The sequence below is a fragment of the Marmota monax genome, unplaced genomic scaffold, assembly GCF_021218885.2.
Source record: "Marmota monax isolate L192 unplaced genomic scaffold, Marmota_monax_Labrador192_F-V1.1 WCK01_AAM20220418_F8-fsc00008, whole genome shotgun sequence".
In the NCBI taxonomy this organism is placed as follows: Eukaryota; Metazoa; Chordata; class Mammalia; order Rodentia; family Sciuridae; genus Marmota; species Marmota monax.
The window spans coordinates 15,210,770-15,223,380 of NW_026694432.1; the positions used below are offsets into that span (position 1 = coordinate 15,210,770).

Below are 12,611 nucleotides of genomic sequence, written 5' to 3' on the forward strand. Positions count from 1 at the left end.
GTGGGAATATAAATTGATACAACCACTTGAAAGGATAATTTAGCAATTTAGCAGAATCTATCAAAAAAAAGTTAAATAGATACATTTCCACACCCCCCAAAAAAATCTATTTCTAGAACTCAACCAAAACATTAACATAAATGTGCAAAGTTGCATAAAGATGAAAAAGTTCCCTGCAGTTTTATGGGAAATAGTGAAATATAATGTTAATTTCTATAGAAAAAAAGGGATGGAGATAGATAGATAGATTATGATATTAAGTGAAGAAAGAAAATTTTTTAAAAACTATTTAAGATATGGTCCCATGTGGGGGGAACAATATGTATAGAGGAACATTGAGAAACTTCTGGAAGGATATGCATCAAACCTGCTATTATGTGGAAAACTCTGCAAAAGAGATTGGTTGTATGAGAAAGAGACTTCAGAAATTCAATGCACCTGTGTATTGATTGCTTTTTACTGACTTAGGCATGTCTCATTTTTATCATTTAAAAAGATGTTTTTTTTAAAAGGGAGCCTTAACTGGATTGGATCCCGGAACAGGAAAAGAATATTAGAGGAGACACTGGTGACATCCACAGCAACTCTGGAGCTTAGTTCATGGCAGCATACCTGCATAGGTTTCTTAGTTGTGGCAAATGTACTATAGAAACGTATGATGTCCCCACTGGAAGAGCTGGGTGAAGGGTCTGTGGGAATTCTCTGTGTAATCTCTGCACTTTTCTGTAAGTCTAAAATTATTCCAGAATTTTAAAGAAATCTACTAACAGAGTCACATAAGCTTGGAGCCAAGGTATCTTTGGCTGCCAGAACCATTTTGTCTGGGAAGAATTCCGGTTCCTACCAAGCTTCATTGCTCTGCAAGTTCTGAGCATGACTTGCAGGGCCCCATACCTGGGGGGCCCCTGTCTAGCCTGCTGAGGTTTGCAGGGATTATCTAAACCAAGCCTGTCTGTAGCTGATATCCCTAGAGTTCTGCTCTGAGAAACCTAGACAGAGGCTCACCCCTGCTCCTGCTGCAGGTGGGCCAGCTTCTCAGAGACCCCCACAGTGCCCCTTGTCCCCTACCTTTTTAAAAAACCTGTGTCCTTTTCCAACCCAGACCCCTCCCCAATCTAGAATGGTTAGGATATTGACTCAGGTCTGGGGGCTGCGTAGGATAGAAGAGAGAGGTAGGGTCTGACCACAGCAACGTAGAGTTCATAATAAATGAGATGCATAAAGTCTGAACCCCCTCACTCCTGTCCCCATTGCTAGTGGTTCCGGTGAGAGGATACTGCAGATGCTGCCTCCCCCTTCCTCCAAGTCTTCCTAGGCTTAGGACCTGCCCTGCCCAGAAGTCCCTGGAAAGAAAGAGCCCAGCCCGGCGTGACCACCTGCCTCTTCTCTCCATCCAGGCTCCACTTCCTGGTGTTTGATACAGAGGAGGTCCATGATGTGCTGCGCATCTGGGACGGGCCTGTGGAGAGCGGGGTTCTGTTGAAGGAGCTGAGCGGCTCAGTCCTGCCCAAGGACCTGCACAGCACCTTCAACTCGGTCGTTCTGCAGTTCAGCACGGACTTCTTCACCAGCAAGCAAGGCTTTGCCATTCAGTTCTCAGGTCTGTGCTCACCTTCTCCCAGCCCCTCTCCATGTGTCCAGCCACGCCAACCTCCTCTATCCCTGCTTCCCTCCATCTCTCCTTCTATGAAAAGAGATTTCTTGAGCATCTGCTGTGTCCCTAACTTATAACTTGTTCAAATAGCCTTGCTGAACTTATTCAGGTGGGGAAAGCAGGCAGGTTGACAGATACTTGCATACAAATTGATCAGCTGTGGATGGAGACATGGACCATTGCCGTAACCTTGGAACATCAAGGAAGGTGTTCTAGAAAAGTATCCAAACTCAGACCCCCAAAAGTGGGTAGAAGTAACTCAAGAGAGTGTTCAAGGACAGAGTGGTCCTCTATGAAATGGAAGGTGCCGCTGAGTTGGACTCGGAGGACTTGCAGACCCCTATTATGTGAAAAGGAGAAAATAGGGCATCGTTGGTGCAAAGAACCCATGAATGATGCAGGAGCAGGAAGGACCATGGGGTCCAGAAGCAGAGGGTGGTCCCTTGGGGCTGAAAGGCCAGGCACATGGAGGAACGGTACAACATGCCACATGCTCTGGCTCTTCATTTAGGGCAGGTCGGGGTGAGGACTGGAAGCCAAACACAAGTAATCTAAATTCAATTAATTATGTACCACAGTAGCCAGTTATGGAGGAGCGTGACAAAGCACTGCCCAAAGCAGGCAATTCTCAAACATCCAAGTCCTGACACTGGATAGCTCCTGTGGCGTGCCTGCCTCTCCTCAAACGCACCGTCTCATCTCCTCCCAAGTGCCTCTTCCATCACTCCTCTCCCTGAACAAATGACTCTTCCTCTGCTGTCACGTATGTTTATTATACAGCAGCTGTCCTCATTACCATCTCTTTACTCCACTGTGTGTGTGTGTGTCGGGTGGGGGGAGGTTTCCATGGTGATTCCAGAGCAAGTCTGTGTGGCACCTGTGCCACGGCTTGCCCCTACATCCCCTCCCAGTTGGTATATCTACACCTGGCATCGTCAAGGCTGTAACAGGATTGCACACCCTATTTCTAGTTCTTTTCTGCATCTCTGTTGTTGTTGCTGTTTTTCTCGGTGGAGATGAGCATTTAGCAGTGTGTGGAGTAGATGAGGGTCTCCAGGATCATGTTCTTTCATATAGTTGGTCCTCTGCGTCTGTGAGCTCTGCATCCATCAATTCAACCAACCCTGGAACAAAATAGCTGGAAAAAAATAGCCTTTGTACTGAGCATGTACACACTTTTATCTTGTTCTTCCCTATCAATAGAGTATAACCACTATTTACCTAGCATTTGCATTGTATTAGGTATTACAAGGAATCTGGGGATGGTTTACAGTATAGAGGAAGATGTATGTAGGTTATAGGCAAATACTATGCTGTACAATGTAAGAGACTTGAGCATCCCTGGATTTTGGTGTCCTTGGGAGGTCACCTGAAACCAACCCCTGAGGACACTAAGGGACAGCTCTACTTATTAATTTGCCCACTTAACACTTGTGCAGGCTTCCAGCCTAGCATTTCCAGTCTCTCTCAGAGCTCCGTGGAATATTAATCGGTACTGCAAGAAAAAGAAGTTTGCATGGTCAAGTAATATTAGGAAGGTGCTGCATGAGGCAGACTCAGAGAGATTATCCGTAATGTGAGGCCTGCGAGCGTGTTTGGTATGCTCATGCACATAAGCTCAAAACATGTCCAGTAGGTCTCAGTGTGCAAACATGTTTGACCATGGTTGGCTTTGCTGGAGGCCATCTCAAGAGACCTGCATTTCATGGAACAAACGTGAACAAAGAGTTCTGGGGTTAGGCGGTGGAAGGCTATCCCACTGGAAGGCTGTCCCAGCGTAAGGAGGAGAGAGTGCTGGAGAGACTCAGGCACTCTGGGGGAAAGGAGCATCATGAATAATTAAAGGCAAACATGTATTTTCCCCAGCAATGCCCAAGCTGATGGGTATGGCTTAAAACAAAAGCCAAAACAAAGAAGAAGCCCATTATTATGCTGACAGATTCCCCCAGACATTTGCATTATGTGACCTCCCCTGTGTCCTCAGCGTTGCCATGTGGGGCTGAGTCCCTGGTGCTCTCCAGTGGTCGTGCCCTTGCTGGGACTGCTTTCTCACACATGGCCCTGCTCGCAGAAGCCCGATTCATCCTTCAGGGTTCATCTCTGATGCCACTGCTGCCCGCTCTCCCCACTCAGAATAAATTGCTGCAGCCACAGCAGCCCCAGCACTTGGCTTCCATTTCTTGAGTACATTGTCAACACCTGTCATTCTGCTTTGACTTGATGCTTCACCTACTTGCCATCCCACTTGATGATCTTAGTTTTAGGGTCATGCCATGCCTCCCAGACTCCCCCACAGAGTGTGTATGCAGCAGGCACTTACTCCCTGCTTCGTGAGTAAGTAGGCACATGCAGACTTGCCATGTGATGGATGGTTTTCATGGCTGCCCTGAGCATTGCTGAGGCCCACAGGGGGAAGAGTGGTCAAAGCTACTCAGCCTGGGCTACAAGAAGGCCATGACAAGCTGGCCCAGTATTCCACACATAACCAGGGTGTGGGAAAGGTCACCTTCCCTGTTGCTGTCATCACTTAGCAAATACCAGGACTACTCTAGGGAGGAGAGAATGGCTTACCCCATGTTAACTTTATAGTGCGTGTTTGACAGGAGATTGTACAGAAATGCCAGGGACGATTAGCGCAGGCTTGGCTTTATTAAGTAAACATAACTGTGTAACATCTAACATCCTGTCTGTACCACATGGATCCAGCCTTTCCCTAGGGATTTTGCCAAGCAGCTCAAATTCAGGAGCATTAAAGATAAAATGAAAACAAAAAAATGGTGAGCAGGAAGTGTGATCGCAGTATTAAGTAGGTGCCACACTAACTTCCCCGCTCCATCATCTCTTACAATTTTTACAAAAACCTTATGATATGAGCACCATGATGTTGCAGATGTGGTTCTGAGGTGGCTCATACAGGGTCATCTACTAAATAAGTAACAGAACCTGGATCAAAACCCATGAGCCTGATTCCCAGACCTAGGCTCTTAATCTTTGCATTCTATTGCCTCCACGATAAATAATCTTTCTGAGTATGGTCGGAACAGTGAGCTATTTTCTTTCTAGGGAATCATTTACATGTGTACAGTGCACTGTAAAGCCAGAGATGAAAGCTAAGTCTGTTTTTAATTGGGAAGGAAGAAGACTGATTCTTATTTGACTTTATAAATAAATCCAGTAAGTGTCAAACGCTGATGATTTGTTCATTCAGTCATTTATTCAACAAATATTTACTGAGCACTATTATGTGCTGAGTGCTGCTCTAAGCCCTGGGGACACAGTTAGAAGCAGAATAGCCAAGGTCTCTGTTCTCATAGAGATACCCAAGTGATATACAAGAAAGAGGCAAACAAATAAATTAGCAAGATTATTATAGGTTATGCTGTAAAAAAGAACAAAATGGGATAATATGATAAAATTGATGGAAGGGGATTCCCGGATGAGCCCAGAAGCGGGTGATCAAGGAGGCCTGTTAATGAGGTGATGTTGGAGCTGGGAACTGAAGGGCAAGATGGAGCTGGCATAGGAAGATCTGCAGCAAGACTGTGCCAGGCAGAAGCAGAAATGCAAGGGTCCTGCAGGGAGGAAAGAAGGGGACACTGAGCTTGCTCTGTTGGAAGATTCTACAAATGTAGTTGGAGCATAGTGGTAGCACATCATCCATGCTGTTAATGACTGAAACTAAATAAAAGCAAAGGATCAGTTTTAAAATGTGATCTCAAACACAGAGGGCTTAAGATAGGATACCATATACCAGGGATTGGCAAACATTTTCTGTCAAAGACTAGATACTCTTTAGGCTTTGTGAGCCATATGGTCTCTGTTGTAACAATTTGTTTTCTGCCAGCACAGCATGAAAGCAGCCACAGACAACATGTAAACAAATGGGCATGCCTGTGTTCCAATAAAACTTTATTTTTAGAAAGAAGCACAGAGCCAGATTTAGCCATGAGCCGTTTGTCCTAGGCTACCATTGGTGTTAATTGAGTCTAAGGTATAGGTACTGCTACTCCAGACTGGCCCACACAATCCCAGATCCTATAATTAGTGACATTTTTGCACAGTTTCTCTAGAATGTCTCTTCTGGGATTTTTCTGCTCTAGGTCTCCTGGTAGCAAAAGAGAATGGGTGCATCTCTGCAGGAGGGCTGGAGGATGTAGAAACACAGAAATCTCTTTGAGGCTTCACATGTTTGGGTAAAAGCTCATGTGAATTTTACATTCTGCACCAGAATAAATTCTTCTGCTTTAGTGTAAAAGCAATTTTTCCTGAAAATTTTTAGAAACACTAACCCTCCCAGGAAAATGAGCATGAGTTATTCCTTGACCTCCAGATCCTCTTGCCCCTGGGGTCTGTTCCTGGGGTGTAGGAGGGACAACAAGCTGAAAACCAGGCACTGTTGTCAGCTCTGAGTATGGAGGCACCTGGGGTTGTTGCAACTGTCTCAGAATTCTCTGGACTTTTACACCATTTCCTCTGGTGCATTTTCTCATGATATAATCATTCTTTTATCCTTCATTCATTCCTCCACATTCACTCAGCACTTTGCTTTGAAAAACCTGCTATGTATTCAACTGTGTACCACCCATGTCTCCAAAATTCTCCACTTAAAAAAAGTTTTAAGACCTCCCCCCGCATCCATTTGCCTTGGTTTTGAACTTTGCCACTTGTTATAAATATCTGATTTATCTTTACCTGTGGTTTGGGTCTGATGGCTCCTTAGTTGTTTGTGCACATGCAGGAGACAGCATGGTTACCAGACCTCAGTAAACTCCCTGCAACTTCACAATGACTGCTCAGACATGGGCAGGCCACCTCCAGACTCCTTTGCAAACCCTTATGATTGAATGCGTGGCATGTATGTATGCTCTACTTATCTTCTCACTCCCTGATACTGATCATGTTAGTTATGTTATACAAAGTTGCAAAGTTTTGTCCATACGCAATTCTTGTGTTCTTAAATTAAGCTGAATTCAATTCCACAATCATAGCAGTACAATCCTGCTTTCCCCATAGAATCGCATGACAGTTTAGTCATGACAATGGCGAAGGTATTGGGAGAACCACGGTGGTGGTGTCAGTGTGAGTGACAGGTGGATGCTGTTATAATAATGTTGGAGGATGGTGGCCCTGGAGTTGCCGCAGCTGATGACCGGTCTTAGCAGTGGCACTGGTGACAGTGGTCAGCATGGGTGATGAGCTGGGAGCTTCGTTGACTGGCAGACATGGAGGCAACCTGCTCCCTCTTCTGTTTTCTTGTCCCAGTGTCCACAGCGACATCCTGCAATGACCCTGGGGTCCCACAGAACGGGAGCCGGAGTGGCAACAGTTGGGAAGCTGGGGACTCCACAGTGTTCCAGTGTGACCCTGGCTACGCGCTGCAGGGAAGTGCAGAGATCAGCTGCGTGAAGATAGAAAACAGATTCTTCTGGCAGCCCAGCCCGCCCACGTGCATTGGTATGGAGCAGCTGCGGAGTGCACTCCGCCCTCGGGTCTCACAGTGGTGTGCCCCAGATTCCTCCACACGAGTGGCAGCTGCTTCTTGAGTTCAGGGCCAGGAGAACTGGAACAGCTGAAATCTGTAGAAAATCCAAAGTCTACCCTCCTTTGCACAAGAAGGAGCAGGGGTCACCTTGGGTAGTGGGGTCAGCAGGTCCTAACGTGGCCCTTTAATTAGCTAAAGCACCAGAAGGGGCCTCATAGGCTCAGGTGCAAAGGAAAGGTGCTTGTCCTCTCCAGGGGATTGTTGGCTACCTGGGTTTGGGTTCATGGAATGGGTCCTCAGTCTTAGAACCTCTCCATTTGACAAATGAAGAAATAGAAGTCCTGAGACTTGTAAGGGGTGGGGCCTGAATAACCTTGTCCCCTCCCTACTAGAGATGGGTGGAAGAGGGAAGTTGAAGGAATAGAGGGACAGGAAAGAAAAAGAGGTAGGAGCAGTCGCCCCAGGTGCTCACTTCCACGTGGCTCTTTTTCTCAGGTGAAATGATAAATGCATTGATCGCCCGCATCCGTGATGGGTGCTCTCAGGGGACAGGTGGTCACTGAACCCTTGCTGTGTGCCCCACGCTGGATGTTTACTTAGTTGACCTCATTGAACTCACCTCTGTAGCTCTCAGAAATTAGCACCATTTTCTCATCAACAGTTTTGGAAACTGAATAGACAAATTTGGATGTCTTGCCCCAAATCACAGCTAGGACATGGTACAGCCATCACCTGCATCCATACCAGTCTGAAAACAAAGCCTTTCATTCTCCCACCTTCCGTGCCAGGTCCCCTGTTGGGAATAGACTAGGGGGGCTTCCTGAGACCCCCATCCTGGGGATGCTCTGCGCCTCTTTCCGCATGTGCTCTGTGGGAGGCACCATCTGGGCACCTGAGGACTGGCCATGGTCAGTTGTGGCTCAAAGGCTGGAACTTGTAGTGAGATGCCAAGTACTGTTCTTCAGTGGGAAGAGGGGTCACCTGCATGTATAAGCAGGAGCATGGTGAACACACAGGAGGTGGAGAACTGAGTTCCAGAACCAGCTCCATTCTTAACTGCTCACTGTGATGTGTAGGAAAGAGCACGGGACAAGGGAGCAGATGGGTCTGGGTTTAGCATTTGGCTCTGTGGCCTTAGGAAAATTGCTTCAACTCTCTAAGTCTCCATTTCCTCAAGTGCAAGGGTAACTATGGCATTGTGGGGTGACAACACAGCTAACCTTTATCTCAAGAAATAAGAATGTCTCTCCCTCCATCTCTGCTTCCTTCCCTTTCTTCTGTGTTTCCTATTTCAAATTCCTGGGCTCACTTCCCTTCCCTGAGCCAGAATTTCCCTCTGATCAAGGGAATCTTGGTGAGGCCGAAGAGAATCTCAGATGACCTCTTAGGCCCCTTCCACATTCCACTCTGCACAAGGCCGTGGTTCCTGAGACTTATTTTGCAGAGAAGCAAGTCCTGAGTGGAGCCGCCCCGGGAGGGGGAGTTGCACTGTTGGGCCGACGGGAGCCGTAATGGGCAGGAAGCAGGGCTGCGGGGTTAATTCAGCTTTCATTGCTCGTTCCACACACGGCATTAGGAAGTGTTCCTTGGGCAACAGAATAAATGTCTTCGCCTCTTCTCACAAACAGACTGGAAATCCCAGTGACAAGCCCCTAATTTCCAGCTCCTTGGCAGTCTGCCATGAGTGGGTCTAGCTGGCCCTGATGGCCCTTCATTATAAGAGGGAAGCAAAGAAAGAAAACAAATATTTTTCGAGCATCCTTCTGTGATAGGTGCAAAACTAGACATGATCACAGTCAAAGTCGCCATGTGAGCTTAGAGCTCGGTTCTGGATTCTGACCCCCGGCTTCACTGCAACAAGCTGGGTGGTCTTCTACAAATTGCTTACCCTCCCTGTGCCTTAGTTTCCTTGCCTGTAAAAAAGTGAAATAATAGTACCTGTCTCATGGGGTTGTTTTATGGTTAAACAAGATAACACTGTAAAGTCCTCAGAACCATGCTGCCTGGTTCCTAGTAAACTCTCTGTGTGTGTTAGAATCCATTATTATCATTGTTTTTTTATTTGAGAGATGAGGAAATGGAGGCTCAGAGAGGGAGGAGAACTTGCCCAGATTCATACAGCTCGTGAGTGGTGTCAGCATTTGAACCCAGGACTGTGTGGTTTCTAAATCAATGCCCTTTTTGCAACTCTTGCCTCTGAGTACAGCCTTCCTGTTTCTTGGCTATCTGGGATGATTGGCAGCTGGTGCCCTCTCCCAGCTGGGTATCTCCATGGTTTGTTAAATCAGCACACCCCTGTTGGTGACACAGCTCGGGAGTCCACCAGGGCCATGGGGTACCCCTGGCAGAGGGCAGAAAAGCCCATTCAGGGTCCTGAGTGGGAAGTGGGTCCCTGGCTATCAGATGCCTGCAGCCCATCTGGAGGAGAGCTGGGTCAGGGTCTGGCCTGGAACCCACAACTAGTGCACTTCCCAGACTCACCTCATCTTGAGGGGAGAAACCCCCCAGCTGGCAGAGGGAGGTCCAGGTGGTGACCTTTGCCTAGAGGTGAGGCCTCACAGAGGCCCCCAGGGACGACTCCATGGTGGCCGGTGCTTCTGATGGGAGGCTACATCTAACTCTTTCTGGACGGGCCAGAGCAGGGCCACCTCTGTGACTGGGCCTTGCAGTGCTGGTTTATGGTCCTGACCATACTGACCGCAGTGTGTACCTCTATCCAGACCTCTGCCTTGAGGCTCAGTGGAGAAGAATGAGAGAGACTCAAGTGCCCAACACCCACTCTCTGCACTCTGTGGGTCACTGTCTGCTGACCCCACTGCCTCAGCGGTGCCCTGGGGCCCACTTCTCCTGCTCTTGACCCCACACAGTTCCCAGCTCTCACTCTCTTCAGCCTCCTGCCACAGAACAGCAAGAGCCCCAGCCAGTGTCCTAACCTTGTAGCCCCACATATTTCCTGGGTCACACTCTCCCAATCTCTGGGAACATTATTTTCTGCCACCTCTTTGCTGAAACTCCCAAGCCTCTCTCCTCTTCCTCTTTCTCAGCTAATTTATCTGGTTTCTGTTTCACAGAGAAGAGGAATCTAACAATTTCCCAAGCCAAATAGTGAGGGGGGACCTGGCTCAGGATCTGGGGGAGGTTGCAAGAGGTCCCTGGGTTCTCTTGCTAGATGACCTGGCCACCTTGCCCCTCCACACCTGCCTGTGATCTCAGGGAAGGGGATCATCTAAGACTCACTGGGGATCCGCAGCACCCCCATCCAGCTGAGGGAGGCACCCACTTGCTCTTGGCAAAGGGCTTTTGGAAAGCTGGACCATATCTGCAGCCCCAAGCCTATGCCAAGAGCACTGGCAGCAAGCAGAGACCACCACGTTTGCACTCCTTCTGACACGGAGTGGCTGGAACTGGCAGTGATCACCCACAAAACTCCCCTGGAATCTGGACGTGAGGCTGCAGAAGGGTACTGCACAGTTCATGAGTCAGACAGAGAGATGGCGCCCTGCTGACCGTTGACTCCATGCCAAATGCCACAACAGACCCTCCAAGAACACTTACAGCCGCCCCACAGAGCAGATATGATCTCTTTTTATCATACAGGAAGGACACCAAGGCCAGAAAGGTTAGGTCACATAGCCAGGAAGTGGCAAAGCCAGATATGGTTTTAACATAATTTATAGATGTAAAATGCCATGGCAGAAAACGGCCCATTTTAAAGGGAACAATTCAGTGTCGTTTGGTACAGTCACAATGCGGTGCCCCTGCCGCCTTCTTCCAACACATCTCCATCACTCCCAAGTCGAACTGTCATCCCACCGTCCCCTCTGCTCCAGCTACATTTTAACTTGGGCCTTTCGGCCCCACCCCGCTTTCTACCTTGCTTATTGGGTACCCACTAACAGGTGACCAGGGGGAAGGGGACAGCCTCACCTTCCACCTCCTCTGTCCTCAGCTCCTTGTGGGGGAGACCTGACGGGACCATCAGGAGTCATCCTGTCGCCAAATTATCCCGAGCCCTATCCGCCAGGCAAGGAGTGTGACTGGAAAGTGACCGTCTCGCCAGACTACGTCATCGCCCTGGTATTTAACATGTATGTACCTTTCCCCCCGGGTGGGAGACGGAGGGTTCAGAGCACCTAGGGGTTTGAGGACCTGGGCCCCCAGGTGAGTAGACACAGATCTGTGGGCGGAGTTCTCGGAACCTTGGGAAGTGAGCCAGTCAACAGGAGAGAAAGGAAAACTAGCTTGTATTAAATCCCTCCTTCCTGAGCTCAGTGGTCCCACGCTGTCCCCTCTAGGATCCTTGTCATCATTTCTGACATGGCCGTCGTGATTTCTTTTCTGATTCAGAAGGGAGGCCCTTGCTGGAGTCCTTTGCGTAGCCTCCTGCATTTTCCTCCTTTGCTCCTCCCCACTCCCTGGCAGAGGAGCAGGCTCAGGTCCCCTGCATCCTCCCCACCTGGCTGCTGCCCCCGCATCCTTCGTTCCCTTTACCCGCAGGCTTGCAGAAGAACTGCCTCCACTTGTTCTTACTCCTCCCTCCCAGTCACTCAGCCCAAGGAGTCTGGCCTTGCCGCCACCATTCCTCTGCAGCCTCCACTGAGAAAAGACACCAACCGACTCTGGGTTGTCAACAACACGGAGCTTTCCACGCCTCACCCCGTGCGCATCTTGACCACGCCCACCACCCGAGGCTGCTTTCCCTTGGTTTTGTGAAGTTCCTGTCCTCTGCTTCTCGGGTCTCTTCTGGGCCTTCCCAGCTGCCTTTCCTTGTCCCTGTTCCTCTGCCTGACTTCGCCATAGCCCCCTCTTCGCACCCAGACCTCCCTCCAAAACAAGCTCGCCCCCGCCCATGGCAGCAGCCTCCTTGGAAGTGAAGGACTATCCTCCCCTGCTGCTGCCCTGGCCTCCTTACAGCTGACGGCGCCCATATCCCGCTTCGGGACAGCTCTGCCTGGTGCCTGCGGGCACCGCAGATGAAGGTTGCACAAAACCAAGTACTTTTCCCAGAGCAGCTCTTCTCATCACGAGCAAGTGGCCCTCGCCCCCCCCCCACTACCTCTTCCGTGAACAGCCAAGGCATCCATCTCTATGCCTTAACTCCCCCTGTTTCCCTCTTTTGCATCCTACCAGCTCTTGACTTGTTTTGACCCCTTATCATTTCCCACCTCAATGATGGCTGCGGTCTCCTGACTGGTTCCTCTGCACCATCTTGCCTCCCAGGCTAATTTCTTCTTAAGCTGTCAGAGTGAACCTGTCATTCAAAAATGCTGAAATAACTACCCATTTTCCACTTAAACATCCTATAATGATAGTGCTCAGCAGTATTAAAAAAAGGAAAAAAAAAGATGATCATGTAACAGTGTGGATAAGTCCCAGAAATCCTATGCTGAGTGGAAGAAGCCAGACACAAAAAAGTCCAGAATATAAAATTCAACTTTATGTGAAGTTTTAGGGTCAGCAAAACTAATTATGATG

The 12,611-nt window shown here is 48.7% G+C and overlaps 1 protein-coding gene across 5 annotated transcripts in view; it reads left to right on the forward strand.

The window, feature by feature from the left end:
• The window catches only part of Csmd2 (CUB and Sushi multiple domains 2), a 548,321-nt gene that overhangs the window by 414,262 nt on the left and 121,448 nt on the right, over window positions 1–12,611 (forward strand). For all 5 annotated transcript variants that reach the window (XM_046468882.1, XM_046468883.1, XM_046468884.1 and 2 more), the window contains 3 exons: window positions 1,398–1,600; window positions 6,917–7,108; window positions 11,086–11,224. In XM_046468882.1, the coding sequence (XP_046324838.1) occupies window positions 1,398–1,600; window positions 6,917–7,108; window positions 11,086–11,224 (534 nt within the window). The remainder of the gene's footprint in view (window positions 1–1,397; window positions 1,601–6,916; window positions 7,109–11,085; window positions 11,225–12,611) is intronic.